Here is a 27176-nt window from a genome sequence, read left to right as displayed (position 1 = left end):
AGAATATTACAAAATGAGCCATTTGGTTTATTTTATCTGGTTCTCCTCTTACTTAGACATAGGCAGATATAAATATAAAAAGAACCGGATAAAGTGTTTAAAATTTTAAATTAGTAATATATACTTGAATGATGTTCTCGTCTAGACCCTTTAAATTCTCATCTAAATACCCTTGAATACTTTACTAACGCCAAATAACTGGGTAGATAGACCAAGCACTTTCGATCCTGATTGGTATATTGTTCAATAAATGCACAGATTGTCTTCAGTGACATTTACAGACACTCAACAGACCAGAACAGGAGGACTCAACAGAAGACCAACATTCAGCCAGAAAACCAACGTTCAAATCCTCAAGCATTTATCCAAATCTCTCCAAACAAGGCACTTAATCCCCACCAGCTCTGTTTTGTGCTGACCTTTGGCTCACTGTGGGAGGATAAAGAAAAAGACGATACATAATGTACTTTAGTTAATATCACTGGGCATTACATTTGCAGAGTTCTATAGTCATGTTCATACAGGAACAGTAAAACATCAATAAGCAAGAAATTAACAACTAATTAATCTCCTATGACCATTTTATAAAGTATATTTTAGTAGCCTCTCTGGATTTTGTGATTGACGTACGCCATCTAGTGGACATTCCTCAACAGTTGCGCTTGAGCTTTCAAACACTTTAATGTTTGCTTATCACCGACATTTAAACCAATTTGTTTACAATATTTAGATATTATAAAAATGTGTACGTAGTTTTTAGTCTGTGGAAATATGTCTTAAACAATATCACCATTAAAAACTATTGCCACGCTGCAGACGTTTGGACGCGGAACCTTTGGTCGCACTGGTCGGTTGAGCAACAGCTTCATTCAAAGTAACACCATAACTACAGTTTCCAAGATGGCGGCGCCCGTAATTGAAACATGCCATGTAGCTTGTTGCCCAAACAGGACTCCAAATGTGGTTTCTTGGGGTCGTGGCGGGATTATTGCATTTGGGACATGTACTTCTATAGCTCTGTACGACCCACAGGTACTACAGTATTTATAAATCCCTCTGTAAAGTTAGATTTTATTGTTAATTGTCACAGCCAACGATATCCGAGAAGTATAGTTTTCTATAAACGTCTACTTGTTTATTGCCTAAGAAAACATACTATGTGTTTGTTTATCTCAGGAAAGGGGAGTTGTTGCTGTCCTGAATGGACACACAGGAAGAGTGAATACAGTCCAGTGGGTTCACAGAGAGGACTGTGGTGAGTGTCTATTAGCGGGATGTGATCTGTGTCTCGACCGTTAAATTTGCCACCACAACAAACAACATGTCATGTGTTCAAGTTGAAGTGAGACATTTGTATTATTATCAGGCTTTAAAATTGAATCACAATGTGTTTAACCTTTGGCTTCAACTAATCCTCTTCATTGCGACTTTAAAACAGTTTGTGTAAAGCTCCTTTGCTGACTGACATGTAACACACAAGCCTTATTGAATATAAACTATAGGGTCTGAAGTGCATGGACAATATGAACATTATGCTTTTTACATGATTGTTGTGAACGTTTCGTTCCAAAACCAGGGTTTTGCAGGCTGTCTATCCACACCAAACCCAGAAAACCGTCCCCCTTTGTCTCAGAAAGCCTTCCCTGTTAGGAAGTAGTTGGAAGAACAGTGTTCTCTTAAAATACCATTGTTTGCTGTTGCAATTAAGATTGACCTAAACACCCAAATCATGTTATAGCAGCTACATTCTAAAGGTGCACCAAATGTACTTCAGCCATAATATGTTTATGTACTAAATAACTGTGGTGTTATTGATTTGGCAGCTCCAGAGAGTCACCTTGTCTCAGGAGGCTCAGACAATCGGCTCATCGTCTGGAAGACTCAAAATGGAAAGGTGAGTCACCTGGTTCATCAGACAGTGTTTATCTGTTGTTTTCTATCTTCTAAAAAGCCATCTGCTGTTGTCAGTTTGTTCAGTTAGTGGAGTGCAAGGGTCACAGTGGTCCAGTGTCTGCTGTGGATGCCATCTATGTGGAGGACTCAAAGATCTTGGCAGCCTCGTCAGCATCCGACTCCACAGTCAAACTGTGGCTCTGCAATGAAGCCAATGAAGGTAACGGACAAAAAAAAAAATATATATATATATATATATATATATATATATATATATATATATATATATTTTAGTGTTACCCTCTGGAGTTGTGGTACAGCACTATGTTGCCATAATAGTTTAGCAGATGGTTTGGATCTAAACGTATGCTCACCCACACACTCACAATTTGAGATTTAGTCTCAACCTGCCACAGTGATTTCCTTTCTCAGACAGTTTCATTTGAATATGTTTTGAGCAAGAAGAGGGCTTTATTTTAAAAGTCAGCTTTTCAAGAACTAGTTAATTTCCACTATGTGCCTGACACTTGTTTTGATGTAGAACTCTGTCCAGAAAGTAACAGACTTAAATATTACTGAAACAAAAACAATATAATAATATAAACAAAATAATCAATTTTATGAATTCCCTTACAATTAGCCCATAATCCCCCTAGTGGCAGCTATGGGAAGTGGCAATATTGATAAACAACATGGTTGTTTGCTTCCCCTCTGCAGTGCTGCAAAACTGTTGAACCTTTAGCATGCGTCACTTCTATGAAATTGTGTCTGTATTGTATTATTTTTAGAAAATAGTTTTATTTATTATATAATTATGTTAAAATAACATGTTAAAAATGACAGTACAGACTGTGTAATCACTCTATGCAATGTTTTTATTTCCTAAAAAATTTAAGTTGACAGTCGTATTAATGATAATATTGCTTAAGGTAAAAAAAATCAGTAGTGACACAAACTGTAATCCATATCTACTTGTATTTTGTTCTAAGCTGTCACCTAGAACTGCACCTGTCAGTCTAAATGAACACTGATGCTACTTGACAGTAATGGAAATTAAGTGTGTGTGTGTGTGTGTGTGTGTGTGTGTGTGTGTGTGTGTGTGTGTGTGTGTGTGTGTGTGTGTGAGGGGGGCGTAACCTTGGGATGGATTCCCAGATAAAAATACTATCCATGGTATGTTGAATTGTGACAGCTTGAGTGGCCCTTGGCCAAGAGGGGAACCTGAACAATTTTCTGAATTTCAAAAAGGAACACTCATAATAAACATGTTGTCTATTTATGCATTTTGTATCTATTCAGACAAAATCCCAAACTATGTAGTTAACATTATTCTACAGTATATTCTTTTTTTTAGTTGTGTGGCAATATTACTCCTCGGGCATCGTGAAGTTTAATTCCATGTGCATGTGTGTTCCTCAGCTGAGTGCCTCCACTCCTTATCATTTGGCAGCAGTTTCATGATGGATGTCTCTCTGGCACTGTTGCCAGGCAGCAGAGGTAAGCCTAAGCTGCTCCTACATAGACATCCTTAAAGTTGTGCGCCCCATACACTCACACACATACACACAGACATTTTTCCTCTCATGTCATCCATCTCAATTTGTACCACTGCTTTAGCGGCTGTAACCGAATGTCATATTCAAAATGCAGCCCGCATTTGAAGTGTCTACTGTCAATTTGCTTTTCTGTCTTACATGCCGTTAGTCTGTTTGATGCTGTGCTTCATCCTTCCCTTCCACCTCGCTCCTGTTCATAAAACATAGGCTAAAATTTAAATGTATGCAATGCGAGTGTGTGTGTGTGTGTGTGTGTGTGTGTGTGTGCGCTTACATGACTGTGTGAAAACCTAATATTCTTTTCTCACAGTTCCCATACTGGCCTGTGGGGGCGATGACTCTCAGGTGCATCTGTATGTGCAGTCTAACGGAGAGGTGAGCTCTGACTGATACTCTGTCAATCATTCATGTTTTAAGTTTACTTAGTGAAGAATGAGAGCAACATTGTACATTTTTTAATTGAACTACATCAGCTCCATAAAGCCATGTCTCTGCAAGGGCACGACGACTGGATTCGTGGAGTGGCCTGGGCATCTCTAGGTGAGCGCTACTGTTTGGAGTAATGGTGGTACTGTTTTTGTATTAACTGTTAGTTATCCTAGTATGCTTGCATGTCTGACTTGACCTCAAAGTCAGATAAACATACAATATATGTAGGCATGGTGATTCGAAAAAACTCAAGTTAGACATTTCATATCAGAAAATAAACACATTGTATAAGTGCTCTTGAGCCTTTTGCAAAAGACCATGATCTTCTCAAACCCAGTTAATGTATTCTTGGGATACCAAGGCTGAGATTTGAGCCCAGGCTCTCTTTGATAGGTGGCGGCAGTCACATACAATCTTTGATTTACTATTTTCTTAACGGCTAATCAAGAGTTTTGTAGACCGTATATAGGCAAAACATATGACTGTATATGTGTTAAATATGAATTTCCTTTAAGTTATAGATAGGGTTAAGACCTTTTATGAATGTTTACTTCTAACTATACTTTTCTTAGATGTGATATTGATTCATTTAAATGTATTGTTAAGGATGTTTTAAACTTGTCTGCATGCATGTAACAGAGAGAGAGCAAAAAGACAATTTTATTTTTAAGCTCAATGGAGTTTCGTCAAATCAAAACTAGACACAGCCTTTGAAGTGCTTATTTTGAGTCTGGCATCACCACGAGTGGCTTATTCACAGTATTGTGATAGCACATGGCAATGTATGGATCCAATCCAAGCTATACTAATTGTGTAACCCTCTTCAAGGGCTCTTCATTACTGCATTGCTCTGACTGTGTAAAAGCTATTTCATCTCCTTAACCAGCTCTCTCCACCAGTGTCTCCTTCCCACTCACAGTCTATGACCTACTCCACACTGCCAAGCTACAAGTCAGCAGAGACACAGAGAGCTGTTTGTTTATATGAAATATTCCCATAGGAATGACAAAACCCTCTCTCCACTATGATAGTAGTTACATAAATCTTTTTTTTTCTTTTATGACTTGGCAGATGGCAAATTGCAGCACAAGAGGTCCAGTATTTCATAACTGTTAAACACTGGCATTCAGTGCATGATGCTGTTTTCTGATTTTGTGTTTCTATCTTTATCCTATTTTATAAATCATCAGTTTATTGGCATTAATCTTAGTATAATAATAACTACCAGTATAAAATCAGCTGGTCAGATGTTTAATTTTATGGTTTTTACTTTTGCTGAAGGGAGGGCAGTCTGACTTTTCTTGAGTGCAGGGCATGGTCTTTTGAGTTCAATCATGCAAGATGAATCAAATGATTGCATCCAAATGATGACTTTCACGAGAGCCACAGGTCATGAAGATGCTTTTCATGCAGAGGCTTTGTCCTGTGTCTGTATCAGGGCTTTATGTTCCTCATCACCATCAAATAGGTAGCTAATGTCCATTTTGAAAAACATATTTGGATGTTATTAGTTATTATTAGTGATTGAACGCCTTTGTTAATGAGTAAATCCTTTAATTTTCATCAAAATGAAAGTTAAACTAAAATAAAGTTAAGTGTGTTAGAATTGTAATATAATAAAATGCATTTTTAGCATTACACGTTTCTAAATTATTCTTCAGTAAAATGCAACATGTCAACTGTGGCTCCTTACAGTTGGGACAAAACATATTTTTTCTTCTTGGCTGTTTCCTTCAGTCCACAAACTGATCTGAATTCACACTTTATCATTCATACTGTAACCAAAACACTGAAAATGTGGTTGACATGGATCACTTTGGCTGCAACACCAAACCAGCTGTATGTAGAACGAGAGCTTACCGGTGTCACAGCGGGCGAGCGTGTGTGATGCACAGCTGTCTCGCTCTGCTACGCGTCAGTGTGACTTACCTTTTACTGACAGTGATTAACTTGTTGTTTGATAATTGCTGCCTCAGCATGAAAAAGTTACCTCTGAGTATCCAACTGCTGCTCAAAAGCACTTCTGGTGAATGCTTCTGGTTACGTGACTCATGAAGCCATCAAATCACACTTTATTTTTACTTACATTTTTTAGGCTATTTGTTGCAATTTGAAGTGGGGTAAAGCATTTTTTTTTATGTAATGAAAAATGTAAAACTTCAACGCCATTGCATCATGATCGACAAACAATTTTGGCCTTCCTCCCTTTACCCGCCACACAGGAGGTAGCAACAGAGAGATTTTGTAATGTGTCTGTGTATCTTAGCAGAGGTAATTCTGGGCCAGTGGCTATTGAACTAAACCTTAAACACATAATGTGACAGACAGGAGCACTCAGAGAGCTTGAGCTTTGTTTATGTGTGTGGTACTCCTGCTGTATCACTGGCCTTAAACAGTCAGCAGTATTCTGTTCTAACAAGCATGTCAGGCAAGGTGAGGCTCATTACGAACCAGAAAACTTGAATCCAAGTCAGAACAGTTGTTTGTTAGGTCCAGTTCTAAATTGTCCATCATGGCTCAATGATGTATCACTCTAAATATAATCAACTTTACTTATGCTCAGCTGTGATTCGAGGTAAATATGACAGTTCTCAAAGTGTTGATATACAACACAACAGTAAGATGAGATCATCATTCATTAGTCCAGCAGCGTGGAAATTTACATAATAGTAATATTTGATTATAACACACCTTTTATCATACCAAGTGAATAACACAAAGGCAGCTATGATTACTTACTTGATGACGGTTTTTAAGAGCTGATAGACCATGCCTTTCAGCCAGGGAGGTTTTCATGTTCTCTCTCTGACTCGTTCAGGTGGAGAGCTGTTATTAGCCAGCTGTTCCCAGGACTGCCTCATCAGAGTGTGGAGGCTGTGTGCCAAGTCTGGGACAGACGCCCACATAGAGGACGATCACACCATCATCAAAATGAAAGAGGATGTTTTTGAAGTAAAGGAGAGAGGTGAGCGGGCCATGCAGGCTTGATATATAAAAAGGTTGCTAATTAACCAAATGAATAGACAAGCTTTTTGATGGTGTAATGGCACATCGTGGTGACCGACCTGCATAAAGAACAAAGTGTGTGTTTATGTGTGTTTACATTTATCGGTATAACACATACTTTGGTTGATATCTTTTGCATTTAGTTGGCCATTAAATGGAAACCTACCCAGTTATTCAGCCACCTTTCTCTTGTTCTTTGTATAAAAGTGATATCTTGGTAACAGTCTTCATTTGGCCTCTGTGTTTGCGCGGCAGACGTGTCCTCAGTGTTTGCTGTGTCTCTTGAGACAGTCCTGGCAGGCCATGAGAACTGGGTCTACGGAGTCCACTGGCAGCCTCCTCTCTACAAAGGTACCTTGATTTAAAAAGGAACAGGATCAGTCATTCTTCACAAAAGTTTCAGATAATTGTCAGTAGGTTCCTGGAAAAAGGTCTGAGTAGTGTCGTGTCTAAAAGTGACTCAAACTTCCAGAATCTAACATTTATCTCTCAACATTTTAATAATTTATTTTGTTATCTACAGCCTGAAAAAAAAGAAAGGAACGGATACGAAAAGTTATTGTCTTGATTAGCTCTCAGGGGGAAAAGGCTGATGGATGTGCTAAATCTTGTCTTTAAACTCTGTTTGCCTTGAAAGGTTATTACACCAAGATCATTTCACACCAATTCCAGCTTTTGTGTACATTACACATCATTGTTTAGTTACTTCAAATAAGTAAAGCTGCTCAATTATGAAGGCAGAGGTAGTAGCAATTATCATGCACACTATAGTAATCATATCTTTTACCATGCATCCTAAAAATGTGTTTCATCATAAATCCCTAAAATGAAACGCTGGCGCACTCCCCTTGCAGTTGGTCTTTGTAGAAAAAATGCTCTCAAGCCCCTTTGCTTATGATTTGTCTTTTTACGTGTAAATTTGTGTAGGAAGCAGAATGCATCAGCAGGGCAGGCAACATAAATATAAATTGTCAGTGGCGTAGAACTACAGAAGGAGGTTGGTTATTACTATATAGTTATACATAATGCTTGTCATCGGTACCACCTGGTTGGATTCCACACAAAATCTGACTTAGTCATACAGGTCCACTAGAAAGTCCTACAACCAGCCTGCTGCAGCCAGACCCAGATCCGGCTTTGCTGCCATCTTTGATCTGCAGTCTGAGTTCTGGCGAAAGGTGGAGAGCTCATTGCCCTGCAGCAGCAGCTCCTCATTCGGCCAGGAACAAAGCTTTGGTCCCTGGTTGTAGCAAACATTGGTAGCACGCTGTCGGTAAAACGCAGAGTCAGGACTAACCTGGTGCTCGGAAACACTACCACCTTTGTCCACAGGGACTGCCAAAATCAACATTATTAAAGTTCCTTGTAGTTTTTGTAGTAGCTTTAAATACACTGTTGAGATGAATGCATAATCATTATTTCAGTGCAACCATAAAGAGATATAATAGAAGTTCACAAACCACTGGCCTATTAATTAAATCTATTCTGTTGACAGTGTATGCTGCTTCTGTATGAATTGTCAAGTCTCTCTTTGTCTCCCCCTGCAGGTGGTGAGCTGCAACAGCCTCTTAGTCTGCTCTCAGCCTCTATGGACAAAACCATGATCATCTGGGCTCCTGAGGAGGGATCTGGCGTCTGGGTTGAGCAGGTGAGTGTTGACTTGAGTACAAGGAGGCTGTGTGCAGATACACAGAGCCTATACATGGCTTCAATTCTATGCAGGGAACACACGCTTTGCAGATAGATCCACACACCAGTTCACTCTATTTCTGCTAGCTTCCTTTTTCAGTAGCTCTTGACATGATCCAGGAGCTTGAGCCCTCCCTTAATATTTCCCTCCTGCTGTCAGTGCCCCTGCATCAGTTTCCACTCTCCTTGACATTGAGGTGTTGGGAATAGAAGTGATAGACCGTGATGAAGAGCCGCTGAGCCTCTGAGTTTAGACAAGACAAAATTGACCTCCTCCATCTTCCCTTCTATCACACTGAACCCCCTCTTTTAAGGCCCATTCCCCAACACATCCGATGTAGGATGGAGAGGCTTCTGGGAGACATGCCACTGCCTTCACCGCCTGACTCTTTTTTTTTTTTACTCCTGCATGATCTGTCTTTTACTTTCATTCCTCACTCCTCCCTTCTGTCATTTTATGTCCTCTACCTCTTATTTTTCTCCCCCACTTGCCTCCCTTTCTCTCCTACTGTCTGGTCTCCCTCTCACACATTATCTTCCTGCTGCGTTTCTTTCGCTCCACTCTCCCTCATCTCTCTGAGCTACCAACAGCTGCTGTTGTGCCAGAATGAGGCTAAATTTAACACAAGTGTGCATGGTGAAGAAAACGCTGTTTTCTGCCCCTACGGCTTTTAAAAATTTTTTTTTTTATTTTTTTAAATACAATTAGCTAATTCTCATGTGGTTCAGTAGTACCTCAGATAACCTTAACACGTTCCTGACAAAAACACAGAAACGTGGGCAAGTCTGCTCACGGGCAGACTTGCAAAAATGTAGACCTGCTCTAACATGCAGAACATACCCCACAGTGTGTGCACAGTGGCTCCCAAACACACAGAGAAATTGCTCACCTCGCCGTAGAAGGCACCTTGAGAGTGATCACATATGAGGTGATGAGAAAAGGTCCACATTTGATCAGTTACATTTTTGCGCCTTTGATCTCACCATTTTCATCCAGAATTGAGAGCAACAAAGACCACAGAAAAGACCAACCGTGAAAGTCTTGATTCTCTTCTCTGACAAAGGGGCAATGATTAGGGCCTCAAGCCGGTGTCGATTCTCGTCACATATTCTTCTCAGTATTATTAGACGAAGGTGGTCAGTGGAAATGAAAAGCAGCAGGGAGAGTTTGAAATCACGCCTTGTGTGGCCAATTTTTATCCAAAATTCAAGCCTTTGTTCTTGATTCCAAAAATAATATAAGCCCCCTACCTGAAATATCCTTTGTTGAATTTGGAAATGCTGTTCTATCCTCTCTTTTGCTCCCTCCAACCTGTGTGGGGAGAGCCAAACCCTTTGAACTGACAGGTTCCCTACCTACAAAGGAAGCTTAACCTCTTACACACACACACACACACACACACACACACACACACACACACACACACACACACACACACACACACACACACACACAGAGACACAATGAAATGTTAGTGAATTAAACTGTATTTACATTTTGCCTTTGATTCTGTCTGAGTGTTTTCCATAATCTGAATAGGCCTCACAGGTTTTATCTGTGTGACGTAGATGTTATTGGCAGAGCAGATTCCACAGCGCTAACTGACCAGCCATGTGTGTCTTAATTAGCCAATTTTTACAAAGAAGTGCTCCACTTCTTCACGCTGATTAGAGTAATTGGTGAGATTTAATGGAGGAGCAGGGTTAGCAGTGGGGTGGCCGGGGTCCACCGCTGCGTAAAGCACATCTTACTAATGAGACACACTGGTAATTAACATCTCAGACTGACCACAGCGGGCCACTACGAGGCCTGGAGGGATTGTCAGTTTGTGTGGGTGTGTTTGTCTGTATGAGAGAGAACCTATTTTCAGACCTTGGCTTGTGTACTTTCCAAAAGATACACTTGGCCGGATGGCCGGTCGAGAAGCCTCTAAAACCGAACTGAGTTAATGTTTTTGGTGGCTGTCTAATGCCAGACTTAACACCAGACTGAAGAGCAGTGTCCTCTGACCACACCCAACATTGTTGTAGTCAGAAGTGTGAAATCCCTGGTTCCTGAAGTTCGTCTTTACTTCACGGCAAGGACAAATGCTAAATCAGTGGAGGTCAGCAAAGATTTTCAAAGGGTGTCAAGTTACTCTTTAACCTGAACCATTTCAGAGTGAGATATAAGTGGATTTCATGTTTTGCTAAAATTACAATTAATCAAAAGAAAAAAAGAATCGATCAACAAAATTATTGATATTTGATTAATTGTTTGAAGCTACGCTAATGAACTGTTTTACATTTTCAGTAAATTAAACTATGAGGAGCCAACTTCATGTTTTGAGGCAGACCTTTTACCAGTGGGGGCTTCACCTCGAGGTGGTTTAGACCTGGTTCAGACACGCAGAACTGGATTTGTTCCTCAACCACTGCAACACCCATAGACCACGATGGTTCTCCCTGGTCCTAGATGATCCACATCTGGGCGTGGACACTTTTGCACACGTGCCATGGCAAAGCTGCCTTATGCCTTGCCACTGCTCGGTATCATCCCTCCGCTTTTGGAGAAAAGGCAGCAGTTGTTGGTCATTCTGGCAGCTCTAGGTTGCCCCTCTGCACTGTGGCATGCATTAATGACTCGGATGATGGCGGCCCAGCCGTGGACCATCTCCCAGATCAGGGTGGCTCTGTTTCAGGAGGCAGGTGCGATAGGTGCTTTGTCCACTCTGGGCCAAACTCTTCAGGCTTAGCTTCTGAGAGAGACTGGCTGCACAGGTTGTGCAGACCACCAACAGTGTTCCTGCTTAGAAGGATATTACGACATTTAACCCTAATTCTATAAGCACGGGCAGAGCCCGCTACCTCGGACAGTGGTTCTCCATTTGGGAAAAGCATCAAACCTCAACCTGATTGTCGAGACTTGAAATGTTTTAGAACCACTGACCGAGGGAACCTGCCACACAGTGTGCTTTCTTATGTACTCTTGGGTCTACATGTGTTTTGGTGGTCACCTTTGGCTCACTCTCCCGGCTCTCATCAGTTTCAGGTCAAACATTTAGACAAATAGACGGCAATTCAGAGGCTATATCAATTTATTAATTGAGACAAATATTAAACTGGTTCTGACATCTCAAATGTTAGTATTGTCTGCTTTTCTTAGTTTCATATACTGTAATTATGAATTGAATATGTTTGGGTTTTGGACTACTCGTGAGTTAACAAAATGAGGAATTTGAACATAACCTTGGGTAGTAACAGATGCTGACAAATCAGAAGATTAATAGATATTAAAGTAATCCTCACGTGCGATCTTACTTTATGTTGTACATCTTAACATCAAGAGTGATGACTGGGAAGACCCAGTCTCTCAATGTGTCAGCCAGTATTTCAGCCTGAAAAGTTCATTTGAAAACCTGTACTCCACACTGTATGGGTTTCCCTAGCTCATTTAGCACCCATCACCCTCTTTCTCTCCTTCAAAGAATGATATATTCCTTCCCTTCTTTTCTGTCCTTGTTCTATTCCTCCCCCATACTCCCGCTGGCCAGCGATAAGGCACGCTGTGCATCCATATTGTTCCCTCACTCGTAAACAAGACAGATGACGGCTTTTTGCCTCTGTGAGTTTTTGCATGATTTACGGCAGGCGCTTGTGTGCAGAATTTTAAAATCAATCTGCTTAATGTTGCATTTCGTCCTCTCTCAATCGCACCGTCTATCTTTATACCTGACTGTCTCTCTTTCCTCGCTACCTGTCTCTCTCACTGGAGGACCGTGCCATTCCAAGTGAAGGCGTGCCTTTTATTGCTGCCATTAGTTCCGCTGTGTTTCAGCCTGCAGACAGGCGTTATTTTGAAGGTCATCGATGACCCACGCAAGCTCCCTAAGAAGGCCGAATGATTCAGGACATCACTTAACTGCCTCATACGATAGACATAGCGAAAATATGTCTGTGCTCTGCTGGTGTGGTTGTGTGAACCCTTTCAACATGTAGGTTTAACATGTAATTATGGCAAATGAGTTTGTGTGTTTTCTCCTGCAGTCTGCCTCAGGTCACTGCTGCAGCAAAACATGCTCTCACTCTACCTGCCTGCCTCCAAGAAAAGATAACCGGCTAAGCTGGACATCTATTTGAATCATTCAACTGTGAATTTATCACTTCTCATATTTCCTCACAGCCAATGTCCATATCATTTAAGGCACAAGCTAATTAAAGATGGAGGAGATATGTGCTGCGAAGGGAGCAGTGTAGCGCTCTCTGGGGTCGGTTGGTTCTGCAGCTATCGATTTGAATAGATCTCTCCTTTGGGCCCAGTTACCTTTCAAGGCCTAAGGACCAGATAAAGCTTTTAATTGTTTGAATTCCTCAGTGAGAAGTTGGACTGGTCAACAGAATACTCTCAAAGTCCTTGAGTAAACAGTTTATCTCTGACTGGCTACGTATTGAAGTATAAACTCATACGTTTGGTATGAGTATTTCTGACATGACTGACCGTGATGAAGCACATGTTTTCTTAAACGAGCCAGTCGTAGGTTGACTGTTGTTATTATTATTATGACGGCTTGTGTTTGGAAAAGCTCCCTATTGCCTAAATAAGGATTCCTGTGGATTAATCTAAAGTTATTTCAGTCCAGTTCCATGTTCCTGTATTGAATTCTGCCAATTATGCAACAGGATGAGCTATTAACCCATTTAAATTTAAATGTTGTGTTTCTCTATTTCTGTATGTAATTTATGTTCTCTATGGATATTAATGTCAATGACAGGATGAATGAATACAGACTGTATTTTTAGAACCAATTCAAAGCTTTTTATCCCACGTTATGGTGAAACGTTGTGTATTTTTAGTTGTAATCCTCTGTTTACATTAATCCGTTCGTTAATGTATTTGTGTAACCTTCTCTGCAAAAAACTTTAAGAGAACTAAATGTGAGTTATACAGAGTGACACACATATGACTTTCTTTTGTCATTGGTAACTTCACGTAAATCAAGATGGGCTACAGGCAGTGTTTTAAATCCACAAAATTCAATTCACATTGGTCTTGATGCACAAAAACGAGGTCTGAGATTAGACATGTGGACAGAATCCTAAAAGAGTGATTTAAATTTTCTATCATTTTTCTTTAACTGAGGCAGTGATTCTGGGGTGTTTTCATTTTTACGGTAGAAGTTCAGACCCCGTTGTCGATATGATCTGCCTTATGAGCATGATGTGGGGGTCACAAGTTCTCTCTCAAATCCAATTTCTTTAAATCCTTCTGGGTTCTCAGGCATTTGCTGTTTTTCATGATTATTTGTGTCGTGTGATATGCTGCACTGCAATTGTTTTCAGTTATTGACAAATGTATTTTGTTAGAAAGACACGGCCGTTTATTCGGCTCTAATAAGTCCTATTTTGCATAATTTTTCATTTGACTTGTCAGCGTAATTTGCTGTATTTTCTCCTTCTTTGCACCATTATGGGCCTCATAGTAAATAGCCTCTTAAAGGGAGACTGAGAACAGTTTTTTTAAACTTTTCCCTCACTTCACTTCTTTTCTATAAATCAAGCCTGTAGGTTTACACAAACCCCATGTGGTTGAGAACTAGGCTGTATATGCTAAAATATACTGCATTTCCAAATATAATATAGGATTAAAGGAGGCTAAACTCTCAGAAATAGCATAGATAACCTGATTTACGTTGCTGCTTATTCGCCACATGTGGCAGTTAATGCATCTTCTGTGTCATTCATCTTTGTCCAAGTCAGTGACTCTGACCCAGAAACCAAATGTTCTTCACCCACCTGATGTCTGATATGAGTGTGTTGGAAAGGCACATGGGCTGATGCTCCTGATCAGTGATGATCGCTCGCATCATGTTTTATTTTCTTCACACCAGGTGCGTGTAGGGGAGGTTGGTGGCAACACTCTGGGTTTCTACGGCTGCCAGATGAGTCCGGATGGCTCCATGATTGTGGCTCACGCTTTTCATGGAGCGCTACATCTGTGGTGCAAAGAGCAGGACAAAGAGGTGAGCCCCCTAAACTGTCAAATCATTATAATGCCAGTACTGTATTCCTTACAGTGTACAGTTACAATACACGTGTCTGAATAATTTCTTATTTTTGCACAGCTAATTTTCCACGAGGCACTTAAATTATTGGAATTATAAGTGTTTTATGTCGGGTTTAATGTTCAACTCTCTTGTTTTGCACTAAATTCGACTGGCTTCACATGTGTCTTACTTGGGTTTACCTTGGAAAGAGTGGGAGTCTGAAGAAGTAACTGCTTTTTAATTACATCGGCTCGGAAGGTGAATTTAAAGTTCAGCACAAACGTGAAAGTGTTCATGACTAATTCAGATGTTTCAAAGCAAGTCGACTTCACAGACACCAACACCTGAATTATAATCATCCACTCTCATGCCAATCATACTAGTTATTGAAGTGATGTGTATTTAGAGGGACATTTAAATGGGAAACTAGAGGTTTGATAACTGATCATTGCAACGCTGTCTGACCAGGGGCAATGGAGGCCTGGCGTTGTGATATCGGGTCACTTTAACGCAGTCCAGGACCTGAGCTGGGATCCTGAGGGTGAGTTCATCCTGAGTGTGGGCTCAGACCAGACCACCAGACTCTTTACTCCGTGGAGGAACCAAGACGCCAAACAGGTAAAACGGTCATCTATAACATGTAGATGTTGAAGAAGAATGTTAAAGCCGACAGTATTTTGAACTGTTGTAAGGACGTAGTTAGGAACTTAATAATGATACATTTTCGATATTTGAATCAATCACTGCTATTAGTTGTTTGTGTCTTTATGAAATAAGCAAATGTGGCTGGAACGCTACCATGACACATTTCTTTATTCATGAGATGATATAAAAGACTTCCTCAGTAGTGTGGCCGGGCTCAGCCGTAGAGATAGGGTAAGGAGCTGGGACATCAGGAGAAGACAGTTTTCACACAGCTGGCATCAACATGTCGACATAAAGATTTAGGCTTCTCCATTTCTTCTTCTGGTCTCCAGGCTGTGAGCAAGAGTTACTTAGTATTCATCTATCCTCTCAACACAGGCCCTTTGTATTAACCTTTCTGGGATATAGTCTGCACCGAATATATATTCTACTCGTCGAGTTCGCTAAGATATGTTAAGGAACTGTTCCTGATTGAATTTAGTAGGTTGTGACTTGATAATAATAAAGAGTTTCATAGAAGTGATTTATTTTTGAGGGAAGGATTCATGACTTGAGATACAGGGATTGATCGGTCTCAAAGAGTACTTGTTTCTTCACCTCTGGTTTATTCAGATGAAATGGTTAGAAATGGAGTAAAACATGCCCGTTCAGGTAGAAACAACATGACGTTTCCATTCCTCATTACATTATTGACAATGCCAGTTTGGAATATTGACACTTCATGCTGGTGCTGTTGCACTGGAGCCTTCAATCTTCTCCTGGAACAGCGCTTTGCATCTTAATCTGGAAATGTTTCATTTGAACAAGAGAATCAATGTTGTATTTGGCTTGGCTTCAAACTCCTTGATGTAGGGCCAAGAAACACAGTTCCTCAACGTCAGAGATCTATTAAAACACTTCCCCTGGCAACCACAGGCAGCGGGTTGTGATCCCCATGACCAGCTCTACATCTTTAGAATATATTTCCATGTCCTTTTTACTCTCCAGATGACCTGGCATGAAATCTCCCGGCCACAGATCCACGGATATGACATGCAGTGTCTGGCGATGGTTGGAAGGTTTCAGTTTGTGTCAGGAGCTGACGAGAAGGTCCTGCGAGTGTTTCAAGCACCTCGTAATTTCGTGGAGAATTTTGCTAACATCTCTGGGACCTCGAGAGAAAAGCTGTTGACGTCAAGTGTGAGTGCCAAATGAAATAACTATTTTTTATAATATTTAGTAGATATAGTCAAGTGATTAAATCCTCGACCTTTACAGCCTGTAGACAGTTGGACTGTGACCTGATCTGTTCAAAGTTTAAGTCTCACGCCAACTTTCTTTGTAGTCTCACTTTGTTTTCCAACCTTACGCCACTTCTTCATAGCTATTGGTGTCTCTATGTATATTCATTTATCTGCTTGTTGCCAGGACTCTGCCAACCTTCCAGAAGGAGCCAGCACACCTGCTTTGGGTCTGTCCAACAAGGCTGTATTTCAAGGTAAAATACTTGCTCAGCTCCGCATGTAAGTCTTCAAATAATTGCTCTTAGTTGGGGCCAAGTTTTATTTGATGATCAATTTTCATGATCTCCGTTGAGACAGCTGTGTCTTATTAAAGTGGGGGTTTGTCTATTAGTTTTGTTCATTTCATGTAATTTAGTATTCAAATAGTACAATTAATTTACAGAAATGTCATTTAAATGTACAGGTGACCTTGCCCCAAAAACCAACAAAGAGGGGCAGTTCAACAGCGTATCTGATCAATACCAGGAGTCTTACTTCCACCCGCTCATCATGACTGGTACTGTAAACCTGCAAAAACAACACTTTCAAGTATTTTCCAACATAACATGATCATTTCTAAGTCAGCTCAGTAAACTCTCTTTTACTTTAAACATCCCTGGTGAATAATTTAAGAGCCAAAATGCATCTCCCGCTATAGCCTGATTGATATTCCTCATTGTTACCCACTCGGCAGACTCGGTGCACATTTAAGAGTTCCAGTCTGCCTGTCGCTAGATGTTCATATAAGAGACAATTATGTGCGGCCAGACGGAGAGCTAGTTATTACGGCTCTCGTCAGGCTGCACTCCCACAGTGCCTGAGGTCTGCTGGAGGCTGATGGTATTACAGCTAGAGAGGGGATGAGAGAAAAAAGGGTTGTGGAAGAGGAAGCGTAAAATAAAAGCAGAAATAAGACAAGAATGGCTGTTATTACAAAATGGAATAAAATCTTAAATATGAGATACAATAGATGGGCTTGTGAATGCAAATGCCGTTGGGTTAATGTGAGAGAGGACAGAAGAAGACTATAAGAAACAATAAAGAAAATGGAGAAACTAGTTGCAGGGAAGAGGCAGATGGGAAATGGATGAGAGTCAAATTAAGAGAACGTAGCTCGGTGCTTTAAAACCCCTGGGCTAGAGGGTGTCAAGGGCTGTCATCAGCATGATTGAAGCCACTCCTTAATCTGCAATGCTAATTTGAAAGCAGGCTTATGTGATTGCAAAGTTTAAGTATTGATGACCCTGGGCTATGTCGGGAGCAATGTGCGGAGACTGTTGTTAACAATGCATTCTCACTCCTTTGATTGGCTTCCACAGGCAAGGAGACAAATTAATAATTAGGCAAAATGGGACGCCGATGACCAAAAAGAAAAACACAAGGCGTGTAGCTTTCAATTACATGCAACAGGAACGCAGAGCGGTCTTGTGCAGAGCCTGCGGTGTGAAGGAGAGGATCGGCACCAGGCTATATTTGATCCCCCCTCAAAGCCAACAGCCGTTAAGAATCAGAGATAAAGCTGCAGTTGTTTCGAAATAGCTTTTTTTGTGAAAAGCGGCAAGTTTCAGGGCTGAGGATTTCATGCAGGCTAAATGCTGAAAGAGGCCGTATGTGAATGTGAGAGAACATTGTCTCCAGGCAACCAATCGTGTTTTCAGTTTTCTATGTAGTTCTTACTTCACTCTTTCCATCTTTTTTTCCCCTTTTAATTTGTAACACACACACACACACACACACACACACACACACACACACACACACACACACACACATTCAGGTTTATATCTGTCGCTCTTTGGGTTAAAAGAACAGGGATTTAAAAGAGGCAAATTATAATAGCCACTTTGGTGTAATCCTCATTTAATAAATTGGAAACTGGTTGTATTTGAATTTTAAAACAGCTCAGTTTTCAGGGCTTGGCAAATGACAGTTATGTAACGATTTTAAAGTTGTGTGTTTGTGTTTGTTTGCGTGTGCGTGTGTGTGTGCGTGTGTGTGTGTGTGTGTGTGTGTGTGTGTGTGTGTGTGTGTGTAGAGCCCCCACCAGAGGATCATCTTCTCCAGAACACACTGTGGCCTGAGGTCCAGAAACTGTGAGTATCCGAATGTTACCCAAACCTCCCAGCTTGTCTTTCGTTTAATTTACCAACGGGTACAAACAATATCCAGAGACATGATGCAATAACAATTTCCTCTGCATGTTTTCTTCTTATATACTTCCTTTCTCTATAAAGACACCAGAGTGTATATATTACTCTTTATTAAGCAACATTTTAAGATGGATTTTGTTTGTTTGGTTTTGGCCAAAAGGTTCATTGTAACTGAAAATGATGAGCTTCCCAAAGCCCCTGGTTGCCTCCCTCCTTGTATTCATCAGCCAATCCGCTTCTTGCAATCCCATGAGTCCCTTCTTTCGGCTAAATATATTACCTCAATTTGTGGCCAATGTTAAATCCATTTACTTGTCAATCCACCATAAACATGACATACGGCGGGGTCGTTTATTCATGGTGTGGGCGTTGTGTGTGTTGAAAAGTATTTTTCTACCTTTTGGCTTCACCCCTTTGAATCATTTACTGGGTAATAGAAACATTAAAATGAGTTAGTGACTAAATTATGTCTGTGGCATAAATAATATTCTCAGCGTCGTGGCCAAATCGCTGCAGTGTTTGAACGCTTTTGTGGTTGGGGAGGAATTTCTCTCCATTGAGTTGCAGGCTGTGGTTTCACTTTGTTGACTCGTTGACATTTTAAAACAGGCAGTTGATAGTCGGCAAGCTTAACGTAATTAGGCTGCGATTGATTAACCGGAGCATCATAATTGTTCATCTTTGTCAGCGAGAGAAGGACCAGTCATTGCAGATCAGTATTTTAATTTCACACTCTGTCTGCTTATTTACCTGTCAGCGAGCAGCGACGGCTTGAGCCTGGAAGCTTGTCGGGGAAGAGAATACTTAATTTACGATCAATCTGGGAGCGCTTTCTTTGTTGTTATCCTCGTCCACCTGTCTGTCTTTCAGATTCTCTCTGTTCTTCCACATATTCAGTACAGCTGTTAGCTTGAGCCATATTCATAATGAATGTCTGCATTATTGTCCTCCTCTGTCTCCTCCAGGTATGGCCACGGCTTTGAGATGTTCTGTCTTGCTTCAGACAGTGCCAGGGAGGTAGTGGCATCCGCATGCAAGGTCAGTGTAATAAATTTTGAGACCAGAGACCACATACCCACCCTCACTCAGCAAAGTGTATCCGAATAGAAAGGAGAGCGCATCATGACATATTTACTCTGCTTACTCATATTCACAAACATAGAGCAGGCTTATATGGCGCTGTTCGTCAGGTATTGATAAGACCTACCTTGTTTTGACCTTGATTGCAGACAAATACACAGTTGTTGACAACACGGATGCGTTTCTGTCTTCCTGCTGCATACAATCCCTCCGCCTTACTTTAACTCTCTCCCTCACCCACCATCTCACTTTGCATTCCTTCCCATTGTCCCCTGTTTCTTCCAGCTGTCCTGCTTTCTTTACTCTGTACCTCTTTATTCCTTCCTTCCCGCACACATTGATGTTGCAATGTATTCCCTGCTGCGGTCATCCTCATCCCTCAATCAACCACTGCTTTTTTAATTTTTTCTTTCCAAAAAGCAAACTTTCTGTAATATTTTTTAAAACAGAAGTGTGCTGGAAGAGGAAAAGGCAAAAGGGGAGATAAAAAAAAGATGGAAAAGAAATTATACAAAACAAGTGCATTTTTAAAGTGTTTTTTCTATGTAGATAAATTAATTAAAACTGTCTTTCCAGGCTTCTAAAGCTGAGCATGCAGCAGTTCTGCTGTGGAGTACAGTTACATGGCGTCAGCTGCAGACGCTGTCGTGCCACACCCTCACCATCACCCAGATGGCCTTCTCTCCTGATGCACAACTCCTATTGGCTGTTTCCCGGGATCGCACCTGGTCTTTATGGAGACGGGACCTTCCCACACCTGACGGTCCAGGTGAGAAGGGCCATGGAGTTGTCACTAATAAGAGGTTCCACCTTAAAGCAATCAGTCTTTTATTTTGCAGACGCAGTTTGTGATGAGTTAATAGTTCTTCATGGTGCTTTTCAAATTTATTTAGCTTAATTAAAAATGTCTTTGAATAAATTTCAAGAAAAAGAGACGATATTAGAGCCTTATTGGCAGACAACACCAGCTCCCCTAAGACAAATTAATTAAAATAAGGTAAATCCACTGGGCAGATTTGTTCCAAATCAAATTCCAAGTCAAGCTGGCCTGATTAGAAGGACTCCCCTAATTAATACTGTGAAGACACAAACAAGTGATGCATTGACTGAAACTGGTCCAAAAGAAGCTAATAAAGGAAGATTATTTATTGAATGAAACCATGTCTGCTTTGCATATTTATGGAAATTGACCACTATTTTAATTTCACTAACTTTCCCCCTATAACTTATTAATGTCTTTATTGCACGTAATATTTTGATCAAAGCTTTGACATGAGGTGAAGAAGGAAACCATCATTGCTGGAAATACATTTCTAGAGCGAAGCAACCCTTGTTTGAAGATATACAGTCATAATGGTAGTTTAGTGGCTTGTTCTCGGGTTGTCGTTGACATTTTGCAAACATCAATCTAAAAGCCTCCTTTGGAGGATTACTCATTTAGTCCGCTTTGCTTGACCTTTGACTTCCTTCAGTATAAGCTCAGGGGTGGTGACATTAATGGCGAGAGGAGCAGTTGTTTCTGGAAGGTCGCCTCTATCAGTATCCACAGGTCTGGGAAGTGTAGTGAATCGTCTCGAGCCAAAGCCGAGATACTCTTTTGGAACTCCATTTCTCTTTTCATAGCGGACTGTTTGCATTTAGTTTGAACATAACATACTCCAATGTGGCAAAAAGGACCTCATAGTCGTTGTCTGCACATGTCAATGTGGTACAAAATCATTTCAGGTACTTCTTATCCCTAATCTTAAAATATAATCACTTTCTTATAATACATATATGAATCCATTTTCAAGATATTATTAATACTGATTGATTTTTATTCATCATGTTGATAAGAGATTAGACAAAAATACAAGTTCTCTTTTTGGAAATAAAAACCACATATTCCAGAATAATAGTGTATTACTGTAAGGATAAAAAAAAACCACGAACAATATAATAGATGGTGCGTACATATTTTTCATTGATAAAACTATTCGTGCTCTGAACATATGTATGATCCATCATGTGATCACTTGCGAGCAGCTCTTAAAGGAACAGTGTGTTGGATTTAGGAATATTTATTGGTAAAAATATATAAAAAGATAGAATTTGATATTAATAACTGTATTTTTTGTTAGCTTGGAATGAGCTGTTAATATCCATGACAAGGCGTCAGCTATGTTTTGCAACAATTTTTCTACAGTAGCCCTGAATGGACAAAACAGACACTGGCTCTAACGAGAGCCTATTGCATCGTGATGGAGTGCTCTGATGAGCTTCGGAAGGGACGGGTGGTCGGTATTTTCTTGCAATCAGCAACCGAACGGCTAGATGTCACTAAATCCTACACACTGCTCCTTTAACAGTTCCTCCTACAAGCAAGTAAGTTCACTCTTTAAAGCACTCTTGCGTGTAATTCTTAGAGTTGTTCAATATGGGCCCAGAGATTAGTAACCCAAATGTGAGTTACAGTATCCACATTAAACACTATTTCTTAGTCACTTCCATTTTTTATAAGCAGTTATAAACATCCAAGAACAAGCTAGTTAAAGCATGACAAACAAAGAATAATCACCGATATAGTCAGTGTCGTAGTCCTAGGAGAAAAAGTGTGATCTCTGCGTCCCTACTTTCCATTCACATCCCGCGGCTGTAAACAACAGTGTGCTTCTGCAGAGTTTGTTTATTTGGGAGAATCTCTGCACCTTGACTCAGACAAATAACCCAATCTTGCATCCAAGGTGAACAGAACACGACATTTAAGCCCAGAGGATTACCTCCTATCTGCACCTGGTAACGCATTTTACAGCTCTTTTGACAGCTCAGGATGGTCTGAATGGGCTCCGAGAGGCTGAGCAGTGCTGCACTTTGCTGTTTGCTTGTATAGTGCACTGCACAGAGGCAGGGATGGTGTTTTTGAGAGAGGAAGGGTGGTATTGGAGGATCATGGTCTCCGTCTGTTCTGGTTGGCTGCTGAATCACTCAAGGTGATTGTGAAGAACATACACACGCGCAGTCTCAATGACCAGACCAGAGAAGGTTAAACAAAGTTATACCTCTAACAAACTGACTGCCTCCATTCTCACCCAATCTGTGTCTTCTTTTCCTCTCACCTGCTTTGTCTGACTACGCCCTCCTTCTTCCTTCCTTTCCTCTCCCTTGACGGTCAAGCATCCAGACCTAATCATTGAGGTGACACTGTTACCTTCCTACCTTTTGTACAGCTGTTTGTTTGGCCTTTTTATTCTGCTGCTTTCTTATTTTTTACCAATGTATTTTTCATATTTTGTCTTGACCGAATACAGCTAATTCCTCTTCTGCATTGTCTGTCTCCATCTCTGTGAGGTCCTCAAATGAGTGTTAATGGAAGAACAACCGTGTGTCCCAAACAACACTCTGACAAATATGTGTGTATTTTGTGGAGAGTGTGTTGTTGAGAACATAGACGAGGTGGTTAAATCTGACTTTTGTGGCGACGCTGAGGTTGTGCGGCTGTGTGTCCATGCCAGTTCAGTTCTGCGTGTGTCTCTGTGAGTGCGGTGGGGAACAGCAGACACACAGACGGGCGGCTGCCACCAGCATACAAACAAGCTCTCTGGGGGAAACCAATCTGGGGCCTGAAATGACTTGGGCTGGTGAAATAAATAGCAGCAGGTCATAAACCAAAACTGACTGAAATGGAGGGCTGGAATGAGGTTCTCTGTCTTGTTTGGTTGTTTATGTGTTGCTCTCGGGAGAGACTTTGTTGCTACAGAGGAGGGAGGTAGAGATCTAGAAATGCTGATGTCATGCTACAATAATCATGACACAAAGTTTGACTACCAGTTCATCGGTCACCAAAAAGGAAGTGTCGGAGAAATGTGACAACAGATATGTAGTGTTGGGATTTATCATAGTATTTTGAGTCTGACTTTATTCTTTACATGGTCTCTCTTTGTTTGTATCCATGCAGAGCCTCGATTCTCGCTGTATGCGCATACCGAGAAGGACACAGCCATACACAGTCGAATCATCTGGTCATGTGACTGGAGCCCAGACAGTAAATACTTTGTGACATCCAGTCGGGACAAGAAGGTAAGTCTTTCCTTTTTAAGGTCATAGTTGCATTTTTGCAGCAATATAATTAATGCATTTTTGTAGTGATCATCAATGTGCTTGTGTGTGTGTGTGTGTCTGTGTGTGTCTTCAGGTGATAGTTTGGGGGCCGTGCAGATTAGAGGACCCTGGAGACTCTGAACTTCCTCCTGAGATTAAACCATGTTCTTCCATCTTGGATGTGGGTGATTCTGCTACTGCGGTGGCCTTCTGCCCCGTTCTCTGCTCTGATAACAGGTACACACACACAGACTCGCTCAAAGCTGTGTTTTTGGGTTGTCCGAGCGTACCGTTCTTGTGAACGCACTAACAAATTCACTGATTAGTTAATTTGACCTTCAAAACCTATTTATGAACATACCTCTTAAATTCTAATGCTAATTATTACAATTTCACACCGAAAGGTCTGACACGATGAAATAATGAAGTTATAACATTTCGGACAGACATGGATGCAAACTGCAATTTGACTGACATTCAACCACGAGGCGGCCATTTAAGGTCATGACATACAAAAGAGTATGACTTTCACTTATTTATGAAATATTACATTACACTGTATTACTAACTTCATTACAGACTTTTATATTACTTTTTAAAAATGAAATATTATGCTATGATGTTCATGAGATTCTTTAATATAGTTTAAAATGTAGAAGGTGTCTTTTTAAGTAATTTTCACTCCAAAACTCTTACCTTCCTGTTCCTGTACTCTCCTGTACTCCTCTGGATGATGTTCATCTGGGATTTCTGGGTCAAATGGTGTCATAACGTCAAGCTACCGGGGGTTTGACCTCATACATGACTGCAGATGCTGTGGTTCAAATGTGAAATTTGTCAAGATAGCGCTAGTGGCCATTTTGAATTTTGGCCCACTGGGAAAAATCCCTGGAGGGATATATGGGACAATTATTTTATAAACTGTCCATACACGTCAAATCAATCATTAAAACATCTTGGCCAGAGAATAATCCTGGAATTGAGGTTCTGGACTACGATGTCTGAACCGACTATTTTCAACTGAATGAAAACTGCAACTTAATTTATATTTCATTTGAGAAGACTTACAATGATCCCATAAATAATTTTATGGCAAAGTCAATAACAGACTTTTACTGTCTAGGAAGGATTGAGACTCTCAGCAACTAAATACATTTCTCAGCCAGCACTATTAGACAAAACACTCTTCTTGTTTTGGTTAAAGAATATTTTGGTTTTAACAACAACATTAATGGTTTTAATGTTGAGTTACTTGTAGGTATTTTAAAGCAAAAGGAAGTACAGAAGAAATTATGACTAAGCACAATTAAGTGTGAGCAGGAAACTAAATATGTTATTGGTAAGAGAGAATGCAAAACCATACCTTAAACATCAGATTTAATATTAGAAACAACTAAAAGACCAATATTATCTTTGGTCAGCTATTGTGGCCTGCTTTCTTTGTATTGATATAAAGTAGTAGCATAAAGAAGTTATTTCTTTTAAAGCCCTTGGTAAAACATTTGGATCCTCTGTAATTTAATTAGGTGAAAGTATAGTCAAAGATATGCTGATGTACAAATATTTTGCTCTATTTGAATTTTCTTGCAAGGCCATCGCCTCAGGGTTTGAATTGAGTTTGTGTGTTTGTTTTGACTCCTTCCACAGCTACCTGCTTGCAGTGGGCCTGGAGTGCGGCAGGATCCTGCTGTACAGGTGGAGTCCTGGCCGGAAGCCTGCTGGAGGACACGACTGGAGCAGCTGCGGAGAAACGGACATTCTGTATCCTTACAACACAAACAAAGTTCATCTGAAGCACATGCAACTTTGAAAGGCCTCCAATGGCTCCTGGTAGTATATTTTAATAGTAAATTGGGTCACAGTAGTTTGGCTTCAGTTTGTTGGCAGAAGCGTATGTATTATTGAGAACAAAAAGGCAGCTTGATTTGAAAGTTCATTTTAGCTGGGCAGCAGCTCGGGGGAGGCATCGCTAAGACTTGTGAGTATTCAGACGAGCGATGTTGTCCCCATTGATGTGTGAGTCATCTTCTGTGGATCCCAGGAAGTGAGTTTTAAAGTAGGTATTTTGTTGTATTAGGAGGCCTCTGTTCCTCAGAGTTTAGTGCTTCTTGCAACCATACTTTTGGGTTTGGGATCGTCTTTACTTTCTGTGTTTCAGAAGGAGAAACGTTGCAGTATGAGTAGTAGGTATTTGTCTAATTTAATTTAATTTAGTTTATTTTGTATGGCCCAAAATCACAAATTACCTCACATAGGATCAAGAAAAACTCCCCGCAAAAAAATAGAAAAAAACCCTTTCACAAGAAAAAAAAGGGAAGAAACCTTCGGGAGAGTAACCAAGGAGGATCCCTCTCCCCAGATGGACAGAAGCAATAGATGTCATGTGTACAGTATCTAATGGTCTGTCATCCAAGGTATCCTGTTGTTTCCCTTCATCACATATACTCTTGCAGACAGAGCCACGCTTTGACGGTCAAGAGGCTCCGCTGGAGGCCCAAGCCCGGCCGAGTAGGTCGAGAGAACAACAAGCTGAATGGACAGACCGATGGAGAGAGTGACGTTGAGGAGGAGAACTCCTGGGTCCAGCTTGCCAGCGCCAGCGCCGACCACTCTGTCAAAATCTTCAACATCAACAAACGGGCTCTTTAGCACCAACAACAGTGACACTATTATGTCTCTCTCTCGCAGAGAGACACTTGGACTGAGGGCCACATGTCTGACTGTGGCACAAAGGCCACAGCTGCTTGCTGGCAAGCCATTCAATCCCTGTGACAGCAAGTTAAGTCATGGGTCAGTCGCAGGACAAACCCACAGCACACATGCCCTGCAGTCTGCACACAGCTGAGCTGATTTGATGGGTGGAAGCAAGATGGTGAAAACACCAGGACCCAAGGGTGGCATGTTGACACTTCAAAGTGTTTTAGAATCAGAGAAGACCGACACTGCTGGATATATATATATATATATATATATATATATATATATATATATTATACACATACATACATACAATCGCACAGATATGTGGTTTGTATTTGTTTTATGACAAATTGATTAAAATGCTTTATATCCAAAATGTTAAGTGTTTTTGGTTTCTCAGTTAAGTTATTGTGATTGCTACACGCCATTGTTTATTTAATCTTATACCATCTTGTATTTAAGAGTTTTAGGATTTTACAGAGCGATTACTTGCAGAATGGTATCTGTGTTTATGTTATGTTAATTTCAGCCATTTTGCAAGTCCCATAACAAGCACATTAACTTATAATCTCATGACTTGGACCGATGGCTTACCAATTGGAAAGTTTCCAGAGATAGATTTCATGTAAATGAATAGGAAGTAAAAAAAAATCATTATAAAAATTG

General features: G+C 40.6%; 1 protein-coding gene across 1 annotated transcript; it reads left to right on the top strand.

Annotated features, from left to right (window-relative positions):
* Nucleotides 1-900: 900 nt before the first annotated feature.
* On the top strand, nt 901-26754 carry elp2 (elongator acetyltransferase complex subunit 2). Its single transcript, XM_068575462.1, has 22 exons — nt 901-1032; nt 1177-1255; nt 1824-1894; nt 1969-2113; nt 3313-3390; nt 3760-3824; nt 3923-3989; nt 6697-6843; nt 7140-7235; nt 8432-8532; nt 14441-14572; nt 15065-15214; nt 16229-16420; nt 16649-16718; nt 16928-17020; nt 18539-18596; nt 19619-19691; nt 20310-20502; nt 23668-23789; nt 23905-24047; nt 25458-25571; nt 26264-26754. Exons 1-22 carry the CDS (start codon nt 901-903, stop codon nt 26457-26459), a joined length of 2517 nt encoding a protein of 838 aa, XP_068431563.1. The 3' UTR covers nt 26460-26754.
* Nucleotides 26755-27176: the final 422 nt, after the last annotated feature.

Source organism: Clinocottus analis, unplaced genomic scaffold (assembly GCF_023055335.1).
Source record: "Clinocottus analis isolate CAN_PGR_092001 unplaced genomic scaffold, fCliAna1.0.p SCAF_14, whole genome shotgun sequence".
Classification (NCBI taxonomy): domain Eukaryota; kingdom Metazoa; phylum Chordata; class Actinopteri; order Perciformes; family Cottidae; genus Clinocottus; species Clinocottus analis.
Note: the sequence above shows the minus strand (reverse complement) of the source record. Positions and strands in the feature narration are given on the sequence as shown.

Coding starts and splice junctions, on each gene's coding strand:
- elp2 (XM_068575462.1), top strand. CDS start 901: ATGGCGGCGCCCGTAATTGAAACATGCCATGTAGCTTGTTGCCCAAAC. Junction 16,719..16,927: donor CAACAAGGCTGTATTTCAAG/GTAAAATACTTG, acceptor TTAAATGTACAG/GTGACCTTGCCCCAAAAACC. Junction 18,597..19,618: donor TGGCCTGAGGTCCAGAAACT/GTGAGTATCCGA, acceptor TGTCTCCTCCAG/GTATGGCCACGGCTTTGAGA.